At 33.9% G+C, this 26,689-nt stretch overlaps 1 protein-coding gene across 2 annotated transcripts in view; it reads left to right on the top strand.

Annotated features, from left to right (window-relative positions):
- LOC129969464 (cubilin-like) overlaps nt 1–26,397 on the top strand; it is a 46,940-nt gene extending 20,543 nt beyond the window's left edge. Inside the window, exons 5-18 of one of the 2 annotated variants that reach the window (XM_056084044.1) lie at nt 4,719–4,967; nt 6,207–6,356; nt 6,840–7,085; nt 10,070–10,201; nt 11,290–11,526; nt 12,033–12,161; nt 12,308–12,538; nt 14,696–14,830; nt 15,494–15,736; nt 20,851–20,970; nt 21,091–21,342; nt 23,089–23,220; nt 23,754–23,990; nt 26,043–26,397. In XM_056084044.1, coding sequence (XP_055940019.1) covers nt 4,719–4,967; nt 6,207–6,356; nt 6,840–7,085; nt 10,070–10,201; nt 11,290–11,526; nt 12,033–12,161; nt 12,308–12,538; nt 14,696–14,830; nt 15,494–15,736; nt 20,851–20,970; nt 21,091–21,342; nt 23,089–23,220; nt 23,754–23,990; nt 26,043–26,146 — 2,597 coding nt within the window. In that variant the 3' untranslated portion in view covers nt 26,147–26,397. Of the gene's footprint in view, nt 1–4,718; nt 4,968–6,206; nt 6,357–6,812; nt 7,086–10,069; nt 10,202–11,289; nt 11,527–12,032; nt 12,162–12,307; nt 12,539–14,695; nt 14,831–15,493; nt 15,737–20,850; nt 20,971–21,090; nt 21,343–23,088; nt 23,221–23,753; nt 23,991–26,042 lie in introns of both variants that reach the window. The other variant, XM_056084043.1, reaches the window with a different exon arrangement.
- Nucleotides 26,398–26,689: the final 292 nt, after the last annotated feature.

The following is a 26,689-nucleotide window of genomic DNA, read 5'->3' as shown; positions in this document are numbered from 1 at the left end:
CAGCTTTTGATACAATTTTTCTTTTGGGAATTTCTCTCCTCGCGCCTTCCACAGTCTGTATTTGACATTTAATTACACAAATTTCTTAGTTTTAGCAATAGATGTCTTTAAATTATTTTATGACTCCCCTACATTTATTCATGAAAAACGTATCAAACACAGAGCATATCGTAAGCATGTATACAAACCATATCACATGATCGGGGGTGAACTGATACTAGGTGGATACAATATGAAAAGCAGGTAACAGCGCGGAAAGCCACTGGCTTCTGTCTTGGAATCAGGAGTCTCAACATGTGTTCTTCATCATGAATGAGGGTTTGTAATGTTCCAGCACACTTTACACTTCAGTATACCAATCGTTCCGGGAGACCCCCTTTTTTTTATCATATGAGGACATGATATTGTTTCGTGTTGAGGCTTTTGAAGCGATTTGAAGTTAACAAATTATTGAAGCCTCAAAATTCCATATACCATGAATTCCATATACATATATAATTCCATATACCAAAATTCAGGCGCATACCTCAAAGCATTTTTTAGTCATCGTGCTCACAGACCGACATTATGCCAAAACCGGGTTTCCGGAATCGGGGAGGTACAAAAAGTAAAGACGCGTCAAAATCTCGAGTTGGAATTATTTGCAGAATACTATACTTTCTGTATTCCTCGTATACGCGAAAGTAACAAGTAATATATATATAAAAAATTTTATGTCAATTCCTACTTATTTCCTTATATTATTTATATATATATCTTATACTATTTATGATCGGGTGTCGTGTCAGTCATCTCATAGCTTGGCGACAAACTTGGCAACCATTTGGCGACCTGCCGTAGGATTTGGGCGACCAAATAGAAATTATTCTACAAATTTAATTAATTAATTAATATTTGAAAAAAAACTGTAATAACATCAAGTGTCATCCACGACAAGTTTATAAAATGTATTTGAACTTGAGTGGATGAATAAAAATTATTTTATTAACGATTGAAAATTGGAACAAAATATGTAAATATATATTTATATATACCGGGTGCGGCATAAATTCGTGCAAATTTCAAAAAATCATAATAAAAAAAGTAATGTCGAAAAAAATTGAGTGTGCGGTACTATGTTCAGAAAGCCTTTGGATTTTGTTATTTCCATTAAAAAAAATGTATTTTAAAAATGACCGATAGATGGAGCTCACACGTCATATCGAGATTGTTTATGCAAATCAGTAAAGCTATAAAACACAAGGCTGGAAATGGATCTGCCATTCGACGCCAGTGGCATGCTATCGCTACCGGATCGAGCATTAATGGTGAAACTGTTCTATAAGAATGGTGAATCCGCGACTAAAGCATTGCCACAGTTACGGACGGCGAAAGGAATTAAGGCGAAGAAAAGCCCAATTTCATTGAATGGGATATTGAATTTAGTCGCTGTTTTGAGGAGACGGGAAGATTAGAGAATCGTCCAAGAAGTGGCAGACCATCCGTCAGCGCTGACCACGTCCCTGTTGTCCAAACGGTCATGAGAAATGTGGCAGCCGAGACTTCAACGGGGAGTTCCAGTGCACGTGAAGCAGGTAAAATAACAGGAATTCTGGAAAGGTTGATCCAACGCATTCTGCACGAAATCTTGAAGCTGTATCCGTACAAGATAGAGGCATTTCACCAGTTGTTGCCAGCAGATTGCGAGAAAAGACAAGCCTTTGCAACATGGGTGCTCGCACAAACGGAACGTGACCCACCATGGTTACTGAACATCATGTGGACAGATGAAGCCCACTTTTCATTTCATGGTGACGTTAAAACGCACAACAGCCGTATCTGGGTAGCATCAAACCCTCGTGCGTACACGACCAAACCACTACATTCTCCACATCCGACTGTTTGGTGCGGTTTCACTGCGTCCTTCATTCTAGGCCCTTTCTTTTTTGAAGAGCGTTGTCCTGTATCCGGTTGGAAAACCTGTTCCATCACTGCACTGCAGAACGCTATCTTAGGCTTTTCCGAGACGACGTTATGCCTGCTTTGCAGCAAAGACGTGCGTTATCTTTCGTCACCTTCATGCAGGATGGTGCCTTGTCCAACGTTGCTAGTTCCGTTAAGACGTTCCGCCTAGGCACATTCACTGAGGACAGAGGGATAAGCATAGGATGTAAGAATGAGTGGCCCTCACGATCGCCAGATCTTTCTCAAGCGGACTTTTGGTTGTGAAGATACCTGAAGTCTGGTGTCTACCGGGGTTCTCCTGCCACTTTGATGGAACTAAAAGATGCCATTCAATTGGCCGTTAGTGGCATCGATACCGACATGTTACACGTAGCTGTACTAGGTGTAGTTACGCGCATCACTTGCTTAATATCTTGTGGTGGCGGTCATGTTGATCATCCTTTACTTTGAAATAAAATGTAGTATAATATTACTGTGCTCTGTTTTCCCGATTTGCATAAATCGTCTCGGTATGACCGTGTGAGCGCCATCTAACGGTCATTTTTAAATACATTTTTTAATGGAAATAACGAAATCCAAAGGCTCTCTGAACATAGTACCGCAAACCGAAATTTTTTCCGAGCATTACTTTTTTTATAATGATTTTTTGAAGTTTGCACGAATTTATGCCGCACTAGGTATATAGGAGAGTGTGAACTAATAGTAGGAATTGAAAAAATGTTTCGATAATATTAGAGAAACTTCTTAATCTTTAAAATTTATTTTGTAGCAAATTAATTTTATGCAAAAAAAATTTAAAAAGCGCATTTTGTCAAATTAAAAATATATAAATATTTTATGAAAATAGTTTTTTTTTTTTTAAATCTCAATTTCAGAAACGAGAGAGCGATTTAAACAAAAATTACGGTTGCTTCTATTTTGCCACATACTTTCTTTCCAAGGCTATGCTGTATAGTTTATAAGATATCGGCAAGTTTTCAGTTTTGCGTCATTCAATTGCGTGGCGACATTTAATTAGACATCTAGATTATTCAACATATAAATAAAAAATCCCAATTCTTGGCCAAAATATTCCAACTTTAGTGTACCGTTGAGTCTCGATGACTGGGTTGCATGCCACCAGGCACGTTTCAAGACGCATCATTAAGCTATTGTTATGTCGAGGAATTCAAGCCACTCATTGCAGTTTTTGTTTCAACATGAATGAGTTTTTGTAATCTATCCAAGCATCTGCCAAAACCGTAACGAGGTTTATAATAGGCTTTAAGATTCATGTTCAATCAAGGATACCTTAAGTAAACTAACGGCGATTTAAAACAAAGTTTTTCAGGCCATTAAAAGTTCTCTTTTTTTGTAGATGCTTCGCTGATGCCAGCATGTTTTAACTTCGACATTTTGGATATCTATCGAAAATAAAAAAAATCAGATCTAAATGATAGTAGCATTTTTTTTGTTGGATTTGTGGTGACTCAAGTTTTTATTTCTAGAATGTAATTATTATCAGTTTGATCTTATAAATTGGGTTGATGAGCAATGGCTTTTTTTTTTACATGTGAGTAATAATGATCTAGTAAATTCAGTATAATTGATAAAATGATAAATTTTTATCTCAAATTGTATGAGAAACCGATGTTATGTGAAAAAAAATAATTACGATCATTTAATTGTTTTCAGTTCCAGTTTCGACTTAATGAAAGCATATAGTAATGTCCTTTAACAAATATTTAAATTACACAACAATCACGGTTAACCTTTAACCAACCGTTTAAAGAAAAGATGAAGAGTAGACGAACAAAGGTATTATTTTAAAAATATTTATTTTTACTTTGTTTCAAGTTATACGAAGAGAAAATATTATAATCGTCCAAAAATACAAACATGGGGTTTTGTCGATTATCGACATTTCAGATAAGCCGGATAATACATCTGAAATAAAAAAAATGGAATTATGCGAACACTATAACTTCAAAATACTTTGAGTTAGATGGAAGGAATTTGGTATGCTTTTCTTAACACCCTATATGTAGATTTCTATCATAATTTGAGCAAAAAAAGGAAAACTATTATAAGAAGTTAGACTGGCTGTCCAAGAGTAATTGAACATGATAACAACAAAACGGAAAAAGATGAATAAAATTTGATACACAGTGTTAGCATTGAAAGTGCAGATTCTTTGAAATTTTGAGCCAATTCCACCAAAAGATTGTCTGTTTGTACACATCGATATAATCGCAATAGTTCGAAAGCGCAAGAGTTGAAATAAATATAATTTTCTATCTGATCTTGTTACTAAAACTGGTTTCATGTGAAATATTGGAAGCATTTGGACAAAACAAATGCATGAAAAATGCATAGTTTTGTGGTTTTAAGAAGCACAAAACTCTCACCTGTGGGTTCTGAAAATAAAAATTTGAGCACTTGTGATATTCACTACGTTGCACAAAGTTTCCAGTTTTATGCGTTTTCCCCCTGTAATGGCAAATTTTATCAACTATTCTAACGAACGATTTTTGAACAATTGATCCTAATTTTTATAAAAAAAGGAAGCATGATTGTTCAGGAATAAGAAGTTTTCAGTAAATTTAATAATCCATATTTAGTAAATGCAACTTACCCTTTTTTTGTGAAAGAGTTTGGGAAATATCATGTTATAACGATTTTTTAAAGAAGAGGTTTAGTGTATCATTTTCGAAAGAGAGAAAACCAAGGAGATATAAGATTTCATTTTTTCTTCAAGAAGGAATTTAGTAGATTAACATTTCTTCACTTTTCAGCAGGGCCAAGTGCTTGCAACCAGTATATGGACACTTTCACCGGCAGCGTGTCTTCTCCCGGATACCCTAACGGTTACCCGTCCAATATACGCTGTGCCTACACCATTCGGAGGGCGGACTCCCGGATTTGCAAAGTATTGCTGGAGATCCGGTTGCTGGATTTCGGAAGACACACCGGCGGTCCCTGCAGGGGTGACTATATCGAATTCCCGGACCTCTCCAGGACTTGCGCCGGATATCCATCGAGAAGTGAGTGAACTGATTTCCTAGTATCGCAATGTCAAGAACAATGATTTTTTTTTGTTTCATCGTAGAAAAATCTTCTCCAGTGTCTTACATGCAAAAAATAATTGATCTCTAAACTCTATATTTTCAAGGAAAGAAAGCATTTCTGCAAAATTAATTTTGTTATAAATCCCACACCATTAACGGTAAGCATAAAATCGAACTATTACTGGGAGCCAAACTTATTCCTTTATATTGTAATTTGTTCGACTGAATTTCTTTATATGTGATTGACAAATTTTGTTTATTTTTATTGGAAATAAAGGGTTCCTCGTTCTTTATGCCCTGCAGTTTTTGTTCATATGCTATTCAATAAAGTACGATCATAAATTAATTAAAAAAATGGTTACTGTATTTATCTTCCGAATTTTTATAATATTTCTCAAAATAGATCTTTTGAGATATGTGAAATATTGGATACTTTTAAAGTTGTATTTTAACATTCTGTATTTTGCCATTCACTGATTTGTTTATTTCTATTCTATAGTTCTAATTTACGTGCATATCCTATGATATGTATCCGTACATGCCATTGAAGATGCACGATATCCAGGAGAAAAAGCAAAATTGGAAATTACCTACGAGAGTTTCTATTGTGTGTTCGAAAAGCACGATTAATTCATTTTTGACACTGCATAATAAGCATAACAAAAAGTTTTAAAATTAAGGTTAACTCTAAGAATACATCGAGAATTGAGTTCTAAAGAATTGGAAACTGGTATCGAATATTCAAAGATGTATACTGTCACTATCAAATGAGAAATGCTTCAAAATGTACAGTGAATAGCAGAAGCGCTCTCATCACAAATGTTTACAAAAATCTCTATTAATACAAAATATTGCATGATATTTCCACGATGTTATTATATATCTTGAATGCCGGTCAATTTTGTGAAGATATCGTTACAATGTTGTTGAACTTACTGCGCTAATAGGGATGTTATCATTCAATTTTTGAACATTGTGCATTTTAGCGATAATTAATCCAACGAAAGAATAACAAAGTTACAAAGCGAGCAAAAGATTGGAACATTCAAAATTTCTTTTACAAGAATTCGTTTTTCTTTTAACAAATTAAATCTTTCATTCGAGTTCTACTCATTTATATTTAAAAAAAGAATTTAAAATAACAGGAATAATGGCTTCGACTGCTAAACTATACTCTTATTTTTGGTACATCTTAAAAATAATTTTTGTTTTCAGAAATCGTAGACTTCTTGCGAGGAAGCGATCTTTTGACTTTCACTTTCGTGAGTGACGGTTACGGATCGGGAAAAGGCTTTGATATCGAAATTCTACAGGTTCCGGACTCTTGCGCGACTTCTTCGCCACCCTCGAGACTTCCGAGACCAGGTAAAAACTTGTTATTCGTCTCATAAGGACAAAATTCCTATGTAACGCATTTTTTTTATTAAAGATCACATTGCTTTGATCATGCAGTGCATTCAAGTAAAAAAATAGATAAAAATTGGTTCTCAATACGCTTACTGTAAAACATATGAGTTTTAGACTTAAAACTATTACTCTTGTACATCCCTCCAGCGATTGTTAAATTTATTATTAATGACCAAGCAAAAGATTCCAAGGCTGTTGGAAATGCCTTTGCATCTTATTTTCAAAAAGAAAAACCCTTTGTCGGGTTTTTAAAAAAATCTAAATCGTTTTTTTTTTCAAAGATATTTGGGAACTTCAACTAATCCATAATCTAATAACTAATAATTTCAGCTCAGTTTTTAAACGTTATTGCAATGTCACAGTCATGGATAAAGTAATGTGGTCAAGATCAAACGGAATCACTGTCCACTGTAGCCACCTTCTCTATTACCTTATTCGTAGGTGACTCCCAACCTTGCGACCAGGAGGTGAGCTCTGTGACCGGTCATTTCACCTCCCCCAGATTCCCCAACCCCTACGGTCCCAACGAAAGATGCAGGTACACCCTGAGGAAGGTGGATCCATCCGTCTGCTCCGTGGAGCTGGACTTCAGAAGGTTCGAACTTGAATACAGCGGCCCGCGCTGCAGCAAGGATTATCTCACTTTGCCTAGTCTCAACAGGCTCTGCGGGAGTATTAGTGGAAAGCGTAAGTAACTATTACATTCATTTACTTTCGCAGATATATCTAATTAAAATGATGTAATGCTTAAATGCCTGCTTCAGATGCCTGCGTAAACGAATAATACGAAAGTTGCGTTTCTGTGTAATCCGAATTTAGAATTTAAATTTAAAAATACATAGTTTTAATCAAAGAATTACATTATTTTTTTGCACTCATGTCCATAAATTAAGGATAATGCAAGTTCAGGAAAAGAAAAGGTCAGAAGCAAACAAATGTGACTTATTTATAAAAAATGGTAAAGTACAAAAAAGATGCTGTATCATTAATAAAAATTGCGATTTTTTTGCTCCCTGGAGCAAATTACAAAAAAAAACCTATTTACAAAAACCAATATTACATGATTAGTATGATGGTTAATAAATAGTATGTCTCCCAGACGATGCAATACAGTCCGTACAACGCCTACCCATGCTGAGTATCAAATTATCGATCTGATCTTGGGGGATATTACACCACTCATCAATCAATGCTTTCCGAAGTTCCAGTAGACATGTAGGAGGTGGTTGACGGACTGCAACTCGTCAGCCAAGCATGTCCCACACATGCTCTACTGGATTCAAGTCCGGTGAGAATTCTGGCCAGTCTATACAGGTGATATCCTCATCGAAAGCATTCGTTTACGATGTTTTCCCAGTGAGGACGGGCATTGTCATCTATAAACACAAATTCTGCGCCCATGGCGCCCCAAAACAAACGTTCATGTTGTTTCAGAATGACGTCCCTATAGATTTGGCCTGCCATGCTTCGAATTTGAACATGCAGGTCAGTTCTGGAATCCAGAACAATTTCTCCTCAAACGAGCAATCCTGCACCACCGTAACGGTGTCGTTCAATGATGTTCTGTTGGTGGTATCGGGTACCTGACGCTCTCCATATGAAAGTCCGACGAGAATCGGACTGCAAGCTAAACCTGGACTCGTCGGAAAACATCACACAAGCCCACTCTTGCAATGGCCACAATTCATGCTCTCTACTCCAGGCTAACCGCAGGCGACAGTGAGTTGCAGTAAATGGAACACATCTGACCGGCCTATGAGCATATAGACCAATCTGCCCTAAGCGTCTGTACACGGTCTGCCTTGAAACTGTCAAACTGTCAAACCAGTGGCTGAAGAGAGCTGAAGAGACAGGTATGATGCGTTATAATCTGTATGCTTCTTTTGGCAGTAACTGCCAAATACCGGTTCTCATTCGGCTTTGTAACTCGGGGGCGACCTGTGCTGTAACGTCTACTCACATTATCATTCATCTTGGAATCGTTACCAAAGCCTGGAGATGACACTCTGGACGATTCCAAGTTCCTCGGATATTTCCAGCTGGGTACGCCCATATTCCAGACGGTCGATAATTCTACCACGTAAAAAATCATCCAAATGCGTCCTTTGTGTCATAGCTACGCGGTTATTACACTGAAAGACTTATAAAGCGCTTGCGAACAATTTTACTTCTTTGCCTGTATTCCTTATACGTCACTCTCTTATAGTCTCGTCATTGTGACGTACTATCGGTGTCATCTGGTGGCTTCCTGTAATTTGCATATGACTTTTGAAGATGTGTGTAGTCATTTGACTGGTGATATATGTATTTTAGAGTTCGATTTCAGCCTGACTCTGAATTATCTTTCATTTATAGACATGAGTATAGTTTAATTTTTATTTAAAAGGTTGATTAACAAAAATTAAAATCGCAATATTATATTGGGTACTAACATACTTCGTTAAAAATCATATCAAATTTTGTTCGTTAGCTCAAAGCGGTTTTGAATTAGTTTTGTCATAGACAGACAGGAAGACATTTGTCAAAACTATGTTTCTCGATCTTAGGGATGTCTGAAACGTGGCGATTTCTTAAAATCTCGAGTTCAAATTTTTCGACGATTTCAACACTTTTTTTTAAACTTCGCATACGAGAAAATAAAAAAGTAATGACTTAGTTAAATGAAATTTCATTGCCATATTCTTATGGAAAGCATAGTTCTGGATCAAATTTTGATTTCAATTGAAAGAAAAAAAAGCGATCTATAAAATGCCTATTCGCTTTTTTTCACTGTACTACGAATATATTTCATAAATTATTTGCCAGTGCCATGCAGTTAATACACAAGTAAGCAGTTTCCTTTGCTGCATTCTTCAAAGCACAGAACTCCTACGTTTGAGACTCTGAAAATAAAAATCTGTGTGACGTTTACAGCCTTGCTCAAAATCCACCTTATAGCAGAAGAGCAAATACGGCATGAATATGATGGACCATGGGCATCTATATGAGATGAATCCGCTATAGCTAATTGATATTAATACAAAAAAAAGTGTTTCAATGCTTAATCTTTCACTAAATATTCGTGGATAACTAACATATAGTATAAAAATAACACAATCATATTTTTTATTAAAGAAATAAAATTCCAGTTTTCAACATTGCAAGAAATAAAAGATATGCTTTCGTTATGCAGGTTTTAGATATTTGTTTTCATTTCACTTCAAAATGGTTTCTAGGGTATACGATATAATAAATAGAACAAATACAACTTTTAAAAGTTTGAAAATAAAAAAAAAAAAATTAATAAAAATCAATGAATTTTTGGAAAAGAAGTGAAAATTCGCCTTAACTTAAAGAATTAATCTATAATCATTCCATATAGATATTTGGTTTAGCATCTATCTTAATTTTGGCATTGAAAAATGGCATCCATTGGCGTTATGAAAAAATAACGACTTCAAATAAGTGGAAATTGATATCCGATCTTTTTCAATTCCAATGACGATATTTAAAATAAAAACGTTTATTTTTAATAAATGCGTTTTTCTGGAAATTTCTTTTAGAAATAAATTACCCATTTTTTTTAAAAAAGATAAATTTTAATTTCACATTGTTGAACTCCGATCTCGTTTTAAAATTAAGCTCCTACGAAACTTCTTTATGCGAATTATTTTATTTTTATATGTTTGCAGAGTTAATGGAACTTCCCAAAGACAGCGATTACGTGAATCTGTACTTCGTGAGCGATTTTTCCGGCCACGGACTCGGATTCGACATTCACGTCACACAGCTCTTCAATACCTGCGAAGGAACCAGGTTGCACGGTCAGTGAATAATTTTCAAAACTTATAAATGAAAAACATGGCAAGACTTAGGATTTCTAGCCAAACATAAGAAAATCATGCCAACCATCCAAACCCTCGCCAATTTAGAATAGATGTTCACAAACAGATTTTAGGGTTTCAATAAAAGAAATTCAGGATTTTCTTCATTAATTAAAATTATCTGTAACAAGACCAAAGATATTATTGATTTATTTTTTTTATGTTTAACCACTACCATTCAGGATTGAGAGAGAATTTTCCTTTTCTACTAATAAGAAAGTTGTGCACTTGTTGACTTTCCATAAGACAGACTGTTCTGCAAAAAACTACTAAATTTCGCAGAGGAGGAAATGTGCTTCTTGGAGCATATTTTTAAAAAAACGTATAAATTATAATTTTAATTGATAAAACGTTAAACGAAGTAATTTTTGATAATTAATTATTCTATCGATCAAAAGTCAATTTTGGGTAAAAAAACCTCATCTTTTTCTTTAATCCAATTTAATTTTTGAATCGGTTTCTTTCTCAGATTTTGCTTCCACCTTCATTCTTTGGAAAGTTACATTCATTTTTATACTGCCATAACTTAATTTTTAATGTTTATTTATATCTTTAATTATTATTTTATCTATTCTATATTTCGAAAAAAAAATTCTTATGTAAAATCTCATAAAATTTAAATATAAAATAAGTTTTGTGTTTCAATTTCGTATAATCATTTATCATATTTCTGCAGTTCTTGAATCACAAAATAAAGAATCTGTCCATTTAAAACGATTTACAGTTATTTTAATGCAACATAATGTAAAAAAAGAGGAAAACCATTATTATTCATTGAACCCCGGATGGAAATAGGCCCTATTTCTTAATTCAGAAAGTAGGTTATGTATTTCTTAAAGTATCAGAATTAAAATATCTTAATATTTGAACCATAAAATGACACTTCTTTTGTATCCTCAATTGGCTTTTAGGATGTTTTCACCAAAAGATTCAATAATCTTTCAAGTGTTACCATCTTCTCATAAAGATGCATAACCTATCTTTTCAAATATTAATATTTTTTTTATTTTTTTTCCCCCTATTGGCAGGTCCTTGTGATCAAGAGGTGGGCACTTTGACAGGTCGTTTCACCTCCCCCGGCTTCCCGACTTCGTACCCAGCTAACCAGCGCTGCACGTACAGCGTGCACCGGGCCGACGCGACGGTGTGTTCCGTAGAACTCCGCTTCGTCTCCTTCGACATCGAGTACTCTGGCGAGCAATGCTCAAAAGATTTTCTCATGATGCCCGACAGGACGAGACTGTGCGGCACTACCTCTGGCACAAGTAAGTAAATTCGGATGAAATAGGAAAAAAGAATGATACGCATCCTTTCACAAACATTTTTGAAGTAGGAATTTGAATAGTTAATGGAACATGAATTGCAACCACATATCGAAAATTTGGCATTTGATTATTTTGTACAAGACATATATAATTATATCAGCAGGGTCTTCTCTTTGTATTGTAGCGGATTTGTGATGAGCAAGGATAGAACCTGGGACCTTATGGTTCGCAGCCGAGTAACATGACCACGATACAAAAGCAATTGCTCGGATAGTGTTAACTGGCTTATAAGCTTTCACTACAGTATTATGTTGAAAAAGTAACCTAGTATACAACCACCTATATCCCCATAAGGGAGACAGAACAATATATTTCTTATCCACAAGAAGTTAAGTAAATTATTTGATAAAGTTGCAGATTAAAAGGACATTTTTCAAATATAGATTGAAATTTAAAAGAATTCTGTGAATTTTAAATTATAATGGCATTTCTTTTTTCGATCTCAGGGACCATCAAATTCCCAGCGGGAAGCGACATTCTGGCCTTGAATTTTTTCAGCGATGGCTTCAGAACTGGACGAGGATTCGACATCGAAGTGACTCAGCGTCGAAACACCTGTAGAGTTCCTGCGTCTGGTAAGTATCAGCAGTATATTTCGACTTTTTAAAAATTTATATTTTTAAATCCGATGGTTCAGCAAAATCTGCTTGACATGCAAATCCTATCTGTTTACAGTATGCACATTATCTGATTAGTTTCGTATATTCTTGTGTATATTTAGATTGTGGGGGCGAGGTGACGAGTTCTGCAGGGCGCATCAGCAGTCCTGGCTATCCACGGTACTACACTTCCGGACTCCGGTGCCACTATAAGATCCGTCGACCAGATCCCAGCACATGCACAGTGGAACTGGACTTCCGAGTGTTTGACGTGGCCACTAGTGCTGGTTGCAGCGAAGATTATCTACAATTACCGGACCAAACCCGGCTGTGCGGAAGTCAAACAACGTCCAGTAAGTCCAGTTTCGTACGTTTTTGCAAAACATAATATGTCTGTTTTAATTTAAGTTGATTCTGATAAATTAAGTTGTTTCTCTTGGAATCCTGTCAACTTTAAGATGAACCGAATGAATCCATTACACTAGGGATTTCCAATCTTTTAAACAAAGCGACCCGCATTTTAGAAACCGAGTCTTCAGTGATTCCCCCCCCCACCACCACCACCCTCGAGGCAATGGAGTTGTTTCAAAAATGAACAGCGCAAATTCTTTTCGAAAAAGATTTTATGGGTCAAAAAATTACTTTTTTGAAAAATATTTATCATTAAATATAATAAATGTTACAAAAACATTAATAAATCATAATGAACTGAATACACAAATTACATACCACTTTGATATTATGGTGCGCGTAAGCTGCATTGAATGTTCATAGCGAAAAAGATTGTTTAGATTATTAGATGGGCAAAATGGGAGGTACTTCCTAATAATCTATTTTTAACTTGTTCACCGAGTAATTAGCTTATATTCAAATCGTTTTGCATTTAAATATTTTGTCATACCTGGTTAACGGCAAAACCTCAGATTGGAGCAACAGTTGCATCAGTGACAAAAACGGCTTTATATATATTTTATTCGTATGTTGAAAAGACACATTCTTGACGTCTTCACTTCTTGTCAATTGATATGATTCTTATTTGCATATTGCACATTTTTTTCGTTGTTTTACTACGAGATTTTAAGTCCATTTAACAGTTTAATAATTGTAAGAAACTGCATATATTCTTTGTCATTATCCACCAAAGATTGACCCGCGATCTATAGTTTAGGAAGCTCTGCAGTAAATGATTCACAAATAGATCATATCTAAAAAAATCCATATAAAATGCATAAACTCAAAATTATACGCACATTCATTTCTAAAATCGATTTTGAAATAAAGAAATATTTGAAAATTAAGTCTTTTATATAATATAATAGTTATTCATTCATTGCGAGTCAAATAGTTTAAGAAAATTAAACAAATTTCATAGATTCCACATTGTCTGTTCACATTCTTCATACCTATCCTCATTTCTAGCAGCCTTATTTTGTTAATAATTTTATTATTATTATTTCCTGAATTTTGCTATCACAAATTAACTGTACGTCTGCTAATATAGAATGGTATAAGTTTTTAGTTAACTCTTCGATACTTTACTTACAAAACCACTGCCATTTCTCATTTGAATTTCAATCAGTTCATTGCTCCCGGCTTTGTTTATCTAATGTTAAAATCCCCTTACCAAATTTAAATCAATAAATGTCAGCGTCGGACAATTTGGGCGATAGTCACAGCAATAGATAGTACAGGAGCGTCTTCCGATGTCTCTCCCACTTTATGGTCAGCAAACTGTTTAAATAACCAGTAGATTACAGTTGCAGGGGCATGAAGCGGTGATGTATGTATTTCACAGAATGCTAATATAAAAAATACAGCACTTATAGATACAACTACACACATGCAAGCATCAGTAAACTGAAATACACTCAGCGACAACAACTAGAGAGCTCGCTCTGTGACCTACACTTCAAAGAGGAAATTCATTCTATTGTATGAACCTCCGCTTATATAGTCTCCGGGGTATGTACGAATCTATGAATATCGACCCCTAACAGAGATATGCCCAAATTCTTGTATTTTCTAGAATTTTTACTTTTGTCATCAAATTCGCCACTAAATGGTTGTCAAGTTTATCGTCAGCACCAGGACTCATTAGTCTGGAAACCTTTCAATATATAAATAAAGACCTGTTAAACTCTCTCTCTTATTCCGAGACTAACTGCACACGCAGGCAATATTGTTTATACGTAACTCTAGGTACAATTAAGATTAAAATTCTTATCTCGGAGTTCGTCTATAGACTTCCAACCAAGTCAAACCTACCGATGTCCTCTACTCATCAGCTTCCTTCTTTTAACCGTGGGACCAGAATAGTCACGTGAATGCTGGCAGCATGACAATTGTAATGATCAAATTGGAAGAAATGAGCTACAATATAGCCAATCATAATTCTTGTTATAAAATAACTCAATATTAGAAAAAAGTGAGATTGTACAATCTTGATCAAAATATGCGAGTGATCTGTTATTCCTAATGTGGGAAATTTGATAAAATCAATTATTTTTCAGAGGCCCTCGATTATTCAGCTGTTGGCAGTGATGTCATGACCTTGACTTTCGTGACAGATTCCATCGGTGCTGGAAGAGGATTCGACATTGTTGTGAGGCAGCTTCCAAACTCTTGTAGTATCCTTCCGCCTCCACGTAAGTATCTGATGCTAGTTTCATTATTTTATCGTATTTTATTGCATGCACGAAGAGAATGTATTGTAATAGACAAAAAAAAAAATTGAACTAGAATTTGATGAGTCTTTACATATCCCATCTCTTTGAAACGGAAAAATATATTTTTGCAATTACGCCTGACTGTCTGCCGATTTGAAGACATGATAACGCAAAACATTTTGAGCTAGACAGATGAAATGTGGTATATAGTCTTTATAGCAAATTTGCGGATTTACATAAAATTTTGAGTAATTTCAAATTCTTCTGTCTGTTCAAGAACAATTCAACATGACAACTTCAAAGCACAGAATCAGATAAATTAAATGTATTTCATAGCTTCATAGCTCATCATTAAGTTGCCCACCACCTGTGTACATTATTTTATTTTCCTTACTTTGTTTTGTTTTTATATTTTAAACGATTTGACTAAGATAATTTTCAAAATAAAGAAAGTTTATTTCTAATGTAAAAAATAAAACAAGAGCTCATATTTAATTTATTTATAAATATCAGTTGAATTATAGGAAGAGCTATGGTCTAATCACTTTAAAAGAATAGCTGATATGAGTGAAATATTTCCATTTCCATTTTAAAATTTGGTATAAACGTTTTAAATTTGATATATTATTCTTTTGAATGCAGCATCTTGTGACATGACTATAAGCGAGGAGCGAACCGTTATCCACAGTCCGAACTATCCCGAGGATTATCCGGCGGATGCCCTCTGCGTGTACAGCGTCCGGCGACTGGACAGAAGCGTCTGCCAAGTGCAGGTCGAATTCTTAGATTTCGATCTGGAGCCAGCCCCAGATTGTGGTTCGGACTTTGTCCAGCTCGAGAAAAACGGAGAGAGATTTTGCGGAGTTCAGACGCCTCCTACAACGGGTAAATGAAACTTCTGTTTATATCTTTCTTTGAGGAGAAGCTCTCAATCAAGGGGACCACAAAAGTAAAAAATTTGATCGGCACGCAAAGTGTATTAAGTCAAGAGGTGTGCATTAAGAATTCTGGCATCTAAATCTCTTAATCGTCGTGCCCGTGCATTGTACGGGCATCGAATTGTCACAGCTCTAAGTTATAAGCTGGAATTAAATATTTGAGAGATTAACTCGATGTAAAAACTCCCACGCAAACACTTCAAAAACTCCCATTTAAGAAGTACAAATATTTTTGGATTCTAGGTAGAGACAATAAAACTGTGCATTGCCGGAACAGAAGATGTCATCTAATTTTATTAATACATAATAGTTAAAGAGTGGTACAGGTATAAAGCGCAAACAAATTAATTTCATTAATTGGGTTTTAAAAGTTAAAATTTATGTTTGATTGCAAAAAAATGTCTAATGAAACTTTGAGTCAATCAATCCTGTAAATTACGCAATGAAAATATTCAAAGTAACTTCAATAAAGAAAATCTATTGATTTAATAACTAAAATAGAAGCGTTTAGTAAATGCAGATTTGTTATTCATGATGAACTCTGGTAGAATAATTTTATTCCAAGTTTGTTTTTTATTATTAGTTCAATTAATTCATTTAGTTCTTTCTTTTTTGTTAAGAAACTTTACAAAGGACAATCTCGACTCAAGTATTATACAATGTTACCATGATTATACTTAATTTTATTACAATAATCTTCTTAAAAAATTCAAGATAACGCGCTGCCAATCATATGAACTGACTACAGATTTATTTGCAAAGATTATTTAAACAAAATTCTGTGATGACTTTGACTGCCGCTCCAACGCAATGGAAACTGTCTTTGAACAATTATATTCAATAAATCACTTTCGTTTTAAACCTCTGCAATAAAAAATTCAACAAAATGCTTTTGTTTTAGCTAATTGCGATAGAACAAAATATTATTAAACAAAACACTCTCGTTTTAAATAGATGCAAGAGTGGTAGATTATTATTCAACGCATTACTTTTGTTTTAATGCCGTGTATTGATATAAAGTATTCAATAATAATTTCATTTAAATTAATTGCACCGATATAAAATTTAATTCAACAGAACACTTTTGTTTTAATTATTTACGTTGATCAAAAATATTATTCAACAAAACACTTTAAATATTTGTAGTAATGGTAGAATATTATCAATACTTCAGTTTCGTTTTAATAAATTTGAATTGTTGCAAAATATTTTCAACAATATTTTTGTTTTAATTAATGGCACTGATGCAAAAACTTTAACTTAATAGTATAATATTTAACAAAATAAATTTCGCTTCATCAAATTGCATTGAGACGCAATCGGAACAAGTTTTCTTTACAGGTAATAAAATTCAATAATTGCTTTCATTGCATAGGCATATATTCAGAATTAACAAACACTTGATAGAACACATTTACAAAATAATATGGAGCTTTTACCTGTACAACTGCAAAATCTCAGGTAGTTTGTCTGTTAGTGGTGATTGTTACAATACTGTCTTACGTTCTTCTAATTATATGATCATAGTAAATGACCAATGTCTTTAGTTATTTATGTCCTTTTCTTGATTCTATAATTAGATAATTACAAATGCGAAAAGGTTATTTTTGACGAAGCAAGAAAAGACGATTATCCACGGTTAAGAGGGGATACAGAAATTGTCTCAAAAATTGATTTAGTCAAGCAGCGTTTACAGGAGGCCAATTATTTCTCGCAATAGAAGGCGACGCTTACCTCAGTAGGATCACATGACCGCGGTGGGCCAATGGCAAATAGTTGCTCCGCTGAGATAATTATTTTCCATTGGCTCATTGTGATCACGTGATCTTCTTGAGATAGGTGTGGTCTGCTATTGCGCGCAATTGTGTTAAAACTACATTACACGACTCCAACTATTTCGCGCTCTAATAGCTCACGCCTACCTTATCAAGATCACGAGACCGCAGTTGGGTAATGGTAAATAGTTGTCACAACTTGACAACAAGTTGCTATTGTTCCCATTCGGGTCGTGTGATGTTCCTGAGGTAGGCGTGATCTTTTATTTCATGCAATAGCTGGCCTCGTGTGAACGCTTCTTCAGTTTTATACAAGAAAATAAGCATAACAGCAATGATGATGCCAACTCATGTTAGAAAGTATATTTATGGTAAGAAAGTGCTGATTTAAATTATAGGCAGAATAGGAATGATTGGAACACCAAGTTAGAAAAATTTCGGATGGCATCTGTTGGCTCTACAAATCTGAAGTAAGAGAAATCTTTGTGACCATACCTCTACCAACTCTTTATCTAAAGAATTGAGACATGATTATGTTTATATTTTTGTTCAAAAAGAAAAAGTGAAAATAGTCAAATCGATATTATAGACTAGATTTCCAATTATGCTTATATTATTACTTCATACCATTGTTCAAGTCACCAATAAGAACCTTTGAAAATGACATCAAAGGAATTCTATTCAAAAGATGAGCCCAAAGAAATTCAGGAGGAAATTCATTCACCACAGATGAATTCCGAGAAATGTTGATGATAATTCACTTTTGAAGTTTCGAATTATTTTCAAGAATGGATTCAAGGAAGTCAAAATCGATAGTTTTCAAGAACTGAAGGACTTGATCATTACTGATCCGATAAAGAGATGGATTCCAATCGGTGCAAAAAACCCTTTCATCTATCAATGGATTATTTGGGTGTTTCCTATACGACTTTTTGACAAATAAAGCGAGTTGTATGAACATGTACGCCATTATCATAAGCCTGAAACAATACGGAAGCAGTAGTTCAACTCTGTAGAAAAGCATACAGATAGTAACCAAAAACTGGTGAATATACAAACTATTCACTGGGATCAGGTGTGTTATTAATAAAGGTTATCTTATCATGTATGTAGATTGAGGACAGGTGCATAAGCTACCATGTTATTATCGTGGTTTAGAGGATAAAGTAAGTGTCTGCCTTTTATGAAGCTCCAAAAAAGGATAAAATATGCAAGCCCAACTGCTCATAATAATATTGGTGTTCCTATCAATTGCGTCAGTAAGGAAATAAAATCACTTAATTACTTGCTTCGACTTTTTCTTGCGTTTTTGTAATATCTAAGATGATGATTTCGTGTCCGCGTTACCACGGAAAGCAGTTGCAATAGCTTCTGAGGGTAAAGAAGCCCCTGAGCATCCAAGGGCTGAAGTCTGACTTCTAGCTCACATGAAGAAGAAACTCACACATTCGCTTGCACAACCCCTCTTTACAGGGGGGGGGCATATCCACACACTTTACAGATGGAACATAGAAGAAGATCAACCATGCTCGAACCGGGATTCGAACCCGGGACGCCCAGATCACTCGGAAGATGCACTACCCCTATGCAAGGAAGCAGGCAATATCAATCTCTTGTAGGATCCAGATCTTGGCTCCTAATGGAAATATCACTAAAATTCTCTTATATTCGAAAGTTTTCCTTTTTTTTTCATCACTAAACTTGGAAAATTCATTGCCAGATCGCCAAATTTTCGCCAACTTTAGAGCCAAAGTTGAGAATCATTAATCTGTGCTCTTTTTGACATCCATTAAAATATCTGTAGAACTCTCTTCCACTTATTTCAGATTCGTAACAATGTTAAATCATATTTGTTATTTGTTTCACATTATTTTAATGTCTATATGAGCCCTTTTATTTATTCTCAGATAAATGCTCAAAATTAAAAACATTTCAGTAACAAAATCTTAAGTTGGATAAATATTACAGTTGTTGTTACTTATGGCACTTTACAAGCCCTCTGACAAATGCTGCAAAAAACATTGTGATGACTAGTTATCGCAATAATTTTCTCAACCTAAGAATTCTTTAAATGTGCCGAGTAATTTCCTGTTCTTAGGGTAATTCCTTCCAAATTTTGTGAAATATGTCATTTCTTAAAACGAAACTTTGTTTTCGACTCCAAGCTAAACAAAATTAAAAGATAATGTTTAGAAGTTTTAAGGGATGAAAAAATACAAAACAGCAACATCATTGCCTCTTTTTCATATTTCGTCGTTTTCATTTTAGAAACCTTTTTACCTCGTACATATCAATTATTATAATAAAAATAACATTTGGGCACGTGATCCTTTTCTCAACAGACTCAGAAAAACACGTGACTTCCGGTTCGGTGATTATAACACACGATATGAGGCGAGAATCTGCAGTTGAACTTAGAGTCAAATTGGAATTAAATATTTAAAAAGTACAAAAGGCTTAAAGTTTATTTATAATACTGTTTGAATAAAAGAATAATAATAGTTTATTTTTTTAATTTTGTATAAAGAAATATTTTAAATACGAATATCTGAATCTCATTAGAATTTTTTCAATAACTATTCAGCAAGTTCCAGAAAAGTTTACCACCATCTCAAATCCATTTTTTTTAAATTCTGAAATTAAGTCTACAATTCTATTTGAGATATTTATATTTATATCTGCATTTTATATTATAAGACATATTTGTTATTTTTACTTAACCTTAAATTATTCAAGTTTTTTCAAACACTTTAAGTAAAACTAATTCAATTTTTGACGAATAAGCGTATTCTACGAGAATAATGACCAGTAAATTGTTGGAATTTCAACAAATGGCTTTATCACTAGAGCGAGAAAAGCGCCTAATTTATCTAGCTATTATTAGCATTTATGAAAATTTTCTATAATAATAGGTAGTACATGCACAGATATGTCCATAAAATAATGGAAATAATGTAGTGAAAATTACAGAAAAATAAATGGATTCAAATAAACGAATAAATGTATGTACTTAACAGTTTTCTTGAATACACATCATGCCGCCTTATGGTAATATTCGATTTTTTAGGAAATATTTATAATGTCGCGAATATGGCAGCATTCGTTCGCAAAGAGTTAAATTTATGAATATGAAAACCTTTTAGAGAAGAGGGTAATTACGAAAGAAAATTGCCTAAAAGAATAATATACAAGCAGTTATTGGATTATGCCTTGCAGTTCTATGAAAACGATTCTTTAAAGGCTTCGTCTTTCTTCTTCTGATGTTTCTCTTTAATTTTAATTATAGTTCTGTCCTTTGGAGACGGTGATATTCTGAGAATGGTCTTTAGGTCCGATTCCGTGAGCAGCAGGAGAGGATTCGAAGCCAGAGTTCGACAGATACGAAATTCCTGCTATAGACCAATAGGTAGGTACCACCTGTTGATTCCACCAGAAACATCCTATTTCTATACCTTCTTTGCTATACATACATCCATTCTATAAGATTCATATAAGCAGCAATTCTTCTAATGTCTGATATTTTAAGGTCCAGCCAACGGACGCCAGTGTGGCACCTACTCGGATACCATGTTCACCATCCAAAGTGAGAACTTCCCACTGCTCTATCCCCCGAACTCGGACTGTGAGTACCGGATCGTCCGGCAGAATCCGACCATCTGCCAGGTAGAACTGTTCTTCTCTCACTTCGATGTGGCTTCCGAGAATCCGGCCCATTGCGACAGAGATTTCCTGGAGGTGAAGGGGGCACGCTACTGTGGTAAAAGGGATGGTCAGAGGGGTGAGTTCTATCTTTTGAAGCCCAAATTTTGAATTTGAACAAAAAAAAAAAAAAAAAAAAAAAAAAAATAGAAACAATCCTTTGTTGAGTATGGATAAAGGAAAAGAAATATCCCTGTAATATTTATATTGAAAGACTGCATTTATATTACTGAGTACTTCGTTTCTGGAGAGCGGTGGCTGTATAAATAGGCAAGTGTTCCCCCGCCAAAGAGGGGTTAAACCATAACAGGTGGGTGAAATTCTCGAAACAGAATTTATTTTCCTAGTAGAACAGAAGTACCGATACTTAATTCATGCAGTCATTTTTGTTACTACAAAAATGACTTTTAATAATGTCTCTCCACTGTGAATTAAGAATCCTTTAGAACAGAAGTACCGATACTTTTTTCGAAGAATCATTCAAATTCTTCACCTTTCTGAGTCATTTTTGGGACAAATTGCTACTCTATCATTAAATATTACTTTTTCACGAGTTCATAAATTATTGTGAATTGATGGGGGAAGGGGAAACCATTGTTAGCTTTACAATTTGTTCTCATCGAACAGTTATTCGAGTCATATAAGCTCCAAATTGTACCATTAATCTCAAAAGATTTTATTCTAGAGTACAAAAATTAGCATAAATAAAAATGGATTTTTATTGTGTGTAAACTGTATATGTGCTGCAATGGTTTGCTCTTAACTACTATGAATAATAATTAGATAGGCGTTAGTTTGGAATTAGCGTAATTGGTAATAGATGTCCCGATAATAATACAAGAGCTGAGGGTGGAACCATAAAAACCATAACAGACTATGATCTAACTCATCCAGCGAGAGAAACTTCCCATCATTGAAATGAAGTGAATTCGACTTTACATCTTTATTATGGCCGAAGGGAAGTTATTATAATTCATTCTGAGAATTCTCATCCACGTATTCAGAGTGCCGCTCGGAATGCAGAGAGATATGAAGCACGAGGAAAAGTGTAGAGAATATTTTGGGATAGTTATCTATAAAATTATTTTGTTAATAAAAAAACAATTTTTTTACGTTCTTAGCTACATGAGGTTTATCTAATATAGCATTATAAAACTGAATTCAATTTTCGATTTTTCTGAAGATAATGTAACTAGTAGTAGTGCATTTAGAGTAAAGCATTTAAGAATCGAATTCTTATTAATTTAAAACAATAGAATGAATTCATTCTATTGGTAAAGACACGAGTAATTTCTAGACATGAAATTATGAAATAAATTTCTTTTAGTGTTGATCTCTGCATTGAAGATACTGAATTTAGACAATGGTTTAAATTTAAGTCAAAGGGGAAACAAGCGAATTTGTAGCAAATATCCTTTATAATAGACATTTTTTTAGCATACATTACAATCTTTTCGAATAATTAGATTTTAATAGAATTTAACAGCTACTAAATGTTTATTATTTTTTTTAATTTTAACAGTTTTTAACCGAACATAAGGTGTAACTTATCCATACTGCTACTATCTTCTAATTAGATGCGATTTTAAAATGGATTATCTACAGATCTTTTTCGTAGAATAGGTTGATCGTGTTTTATAAAACAGTATTTGGTACTTGGTCTTTTAATAACAAATCAATTAAATATTTTTTGAGATTTTTTTTATTATCGTGTACGGTTCTGTCTCGCAAAGCTATAATGCATTTATCTTGAACAAAATGAAATAAATAAATACTTCTATTTCAATATTTTATGGTGTAACTTTCGTCTCTTTCTTCCTTTCAGTGCTTGTTGATTTCCCGAAAGAGAGGAACGAATTAACTCTGCATTTCAAATCTGACAGCTACCAGCAGCTTTCTGGATTCAGAATTGAAGTGAAGCAGCTGACTTCTGGATGTCCACCACTGGAAAACAAAAGTAATTGAATCATTTCAAAACTTTGATACTTTTCTGATCAAGACGTGGAATGATAATCAAAAATATAATCGTTTGTAATATTAGTGCGCAAAAACTCCATCCATTCGGTAGTTGTATGTGTCCGATGTAACAAATAACGACACTTTGTTTGAAAAAAAAAATGATACGATTTTGATCAAACTTACTCAGATGACGCTAACAAACAGAAAACATTATATAATAAATTTGACGAAATTTAAGAACTAGCAAAAAAGTCTACTTAAATTCTTAAAGGAGGAATCAGAATCATATTGCCAATGCAAATATATATACACCCACTCATATATAAAAGGAAATTATTTAAAACTGAAGAACATTAATACTACAAGCAGGAAATGTGCTTTACATGTAACAGAGAAGAATCCAATAGATTTTATTTTCTAAATGGAAATTCTAAGTAAATGTTAAATAATTCTAATTTATATAAATAGAGATTCCATTAGCAGGGGCCTATTTTCAATTTTTATTATATCTATTTGCCCTTTTTTCTCCAGCCTGCGAGCAGACGTTCAGCAGCGAGAGCTTCCAGGTGATCAGTCCGGGATACCAGTCCGGCTCCTACCCAGACGGAAGCGATTGTCGCTATACCGTCAAGAAATCCTCCTTCCAGGTGTGCGCGCTCCAGGTCAAGTTCTACACTTTCGATCTGGAGCAGTCCGAGGACTGCGCTAAGGACTACTTGGACATTGCAGAGCAGAAGCTATGTGGACGCATGGAATACGACTCTGTCAGTAAGTGGAACATACTGTTTTCAGATTTTCACTCTTAAAGAAGGAGAAAAAAATCAAGGGACTTAACAAAAATCAAGGACCATAAAATACTATATTTTAGAAATAAAAATGATAACGATAAACTTAAATCATGTATCATCATTCAAATGTATCGTTATTTTCATGCTTATAACCTCTAAATGTTTATGTGAAGATCATTAAGGACATCTATTATGTTCATTTTGCAGTTAATAAGCCAATATTTACAATTCAAAGCGGATATCGAGATCACAATAAAAGGCGATGGGTGATGTTTCTGTAAGGTATGAGGCAACTACAATCGGATGCTAATTTTGCACTACTACGACTACTGGGTACTTTATTAACACACTTGCTCTTTTAAAACCAAACCATCGCAAACTTTTGTTTTTTTTCTTCTGCCTCAAAAAATAATAAATGTACATTTCGCCAATTTTTCAAGGATTTAGCGAAAAAAAAAATTTCGCTGAAGGATTTTTTGTTTCTGGTAAAGGTTTTTCAAGGAGTTTCTGGTCACTCCAAATATAGCAAAATTAAAACTCAAAACGTTTTCAAAGTTTTTTAAGGACCTTAGGAGCTTTATTTTGGCATTAGAGCTTTCAAATCTGATATCATCTTTAAAAAAAAGCTTTCTTTAAAAAATTTTTTGATCGAATTTTTTTAAAAATTTCTTTTAAAGTTTTATTTTAATTTTTGATTGCGATTTGAAGATTTCAACAAAAACTTAACTGTAGAGTCGAGACAATGGCCTCTGCTGCTTACAAATTAAAATTTAGCAAATCGAAAAGTAATTTGCTAATTTAGCTCCTCACATACTTTTATTCAAGATATTTATAATGAAAATTTTTATTGTTATTTTTTTCCTCTTCGATAAAAGTTGTAACTTATATCAAAGCAGTATAAGGTAATTCATAGCAAATCTATGATTTATTCATAGCGATACTCGGCAATTAATTAATTCAAACCTGTATAAGATTATATCTCCCTATTCATACTGTTTATTCACATTTGATATCTGCAAAACACATGGAATAAAAAATTAATTACAAACGTATAAAACGTATATTTTTAAGAATGGGCTCTTATTTCAGTTCAGTAGTGCTTGGAGATTTATTCTTGCCATTCGGCCGTTTTATTATTGGCTTTTAATTATTGCAACGGCAACATGTATACAAAACATGCATCAAAATATCTTCGCACTCTTAACTGAAATATGAAAAATGATTCTTCAAAAATTTATTGAAATAAGACAAAATATTGAACTGAAATCATTGAAAAATTATTTTTTAATTTGATCTAATAACAGTATTTGTGCAACAATATGTTCTGGCGTTATTAAAGGAAAAAGTTAACATAAATTAAAAGTTAAAGTTAGCGTCATTTAAAAAAAAAATTCATATTTTTAGATCTATTTTCTGTTTAGAAAATAGCGGTAATTCACTATGACGTCACGGCTGTGTATGTATAAAATGATGGAATGGAATAAATATATCTGAAAAAATTTTAAAATATATCGAACTTTTCATCGCTTTTATTAGTTACGTTTTAAAACATCCAAAGAACTTTCGAAATATCTATAACTCTCGGTGCATTTATGGAAATTTAGAATTTTCCGAACACTTCTGGAAAAACGAAAAGAATGAGGCACACAATTCAGTAATATTAACGTCACGTTTTAAAGCAAACTAGAGCTATTTTGGGACGGACCTTGTAATTCTGAGCTGCAGTCAGATGACGAGGATGTCACCTGACCTGAAACTCCTTCACCAAACTTCCGCACCACACTGGTGGGAGGAAGTTTGGTCTAAATAGATGTAAGGTGCACCAGATCCACTTATACGACGGTTCTTCAGTGGAATCAGGTCTCGAATCTGAAGCTCTCCGGTTCCAAATCCGAGACCTTACCGCCAGGTCACAGCGGCCCCCGAGACACACAGAATCTTCCAAAAAGTTGAATTTTATTATCTTTGTCCTCGTTTTTATTTCTTATTCGCATTTTGATTTTATACTAACTTTTTTTTTTCATTGCTATAGGAACATACGAATTTTTGGAAGATGAGATGATTATCCAGTTTCACAGCGATGGTTTTAAGAATGGAGCTGGCTTCTTTCTTCTGTTCGAACAAAAAACATGTTGAAATATTCGCCTTTCTTAACACTTTATATTCATAGGAGAAGATGATATTTCGATAGACTCAACGAGAATGGACTCATTAAAGTGAGAGTATAGAATGCTTTCAATAAATCTTTGATATTTATATTAATTCAATTAAGAATTTAGTTGAAAGCTTAGCGACGTTGGTACTTTGGAAAGAGGAATTGCATTTGGTCCTTTTCTACAATCTTGTACAATTCATTTTTATTAATAAACTTTGTTTTTATAATCCTATGCTTCATTTATTATTTTTATCAAAATATATCATAAATTGCTTTCACAATGTTTGTCTTTTATTAGATCTGGGATCAAACTTTCTAAAACAAGCCGATATTCTCAGAAATGAAGGAACTCTTCACGATTTTTCAAGTTTTCGAAATTTATATAGAAAATGGGTGATTTAATTTCTATTGCATTAGATGTTCCTTCTGCTGTAAACACTGACAAAGAAGAATTTAAATAAAATGAATAAATATTGTCACTTTCCAACTAAGATAGTTAATTTTCAAACTCATTCTCATTTTTG

The sequence above is a fragment of the Argiope bruennichi genome, chromosome 5 (genome assembly GCF_947563725.1).
Source record: "Argiope bruennichi chromosome 5, qqArgBrue1.1, whole genome shotgun sequence".
In the NCBI taxonomy this organism is placed as follows: domain Eukaryota; kingdom Metazoa; phylum Arthropoda; class Arachnida; order Araneae; family Araneidae; genus Argiope; species Argiope bruennichi.
The sequence above is the reverse complement of the archived record's forward strand: the minus strand, read 5'-3'. Positions and strand labels throughout refer to the sequence as shown.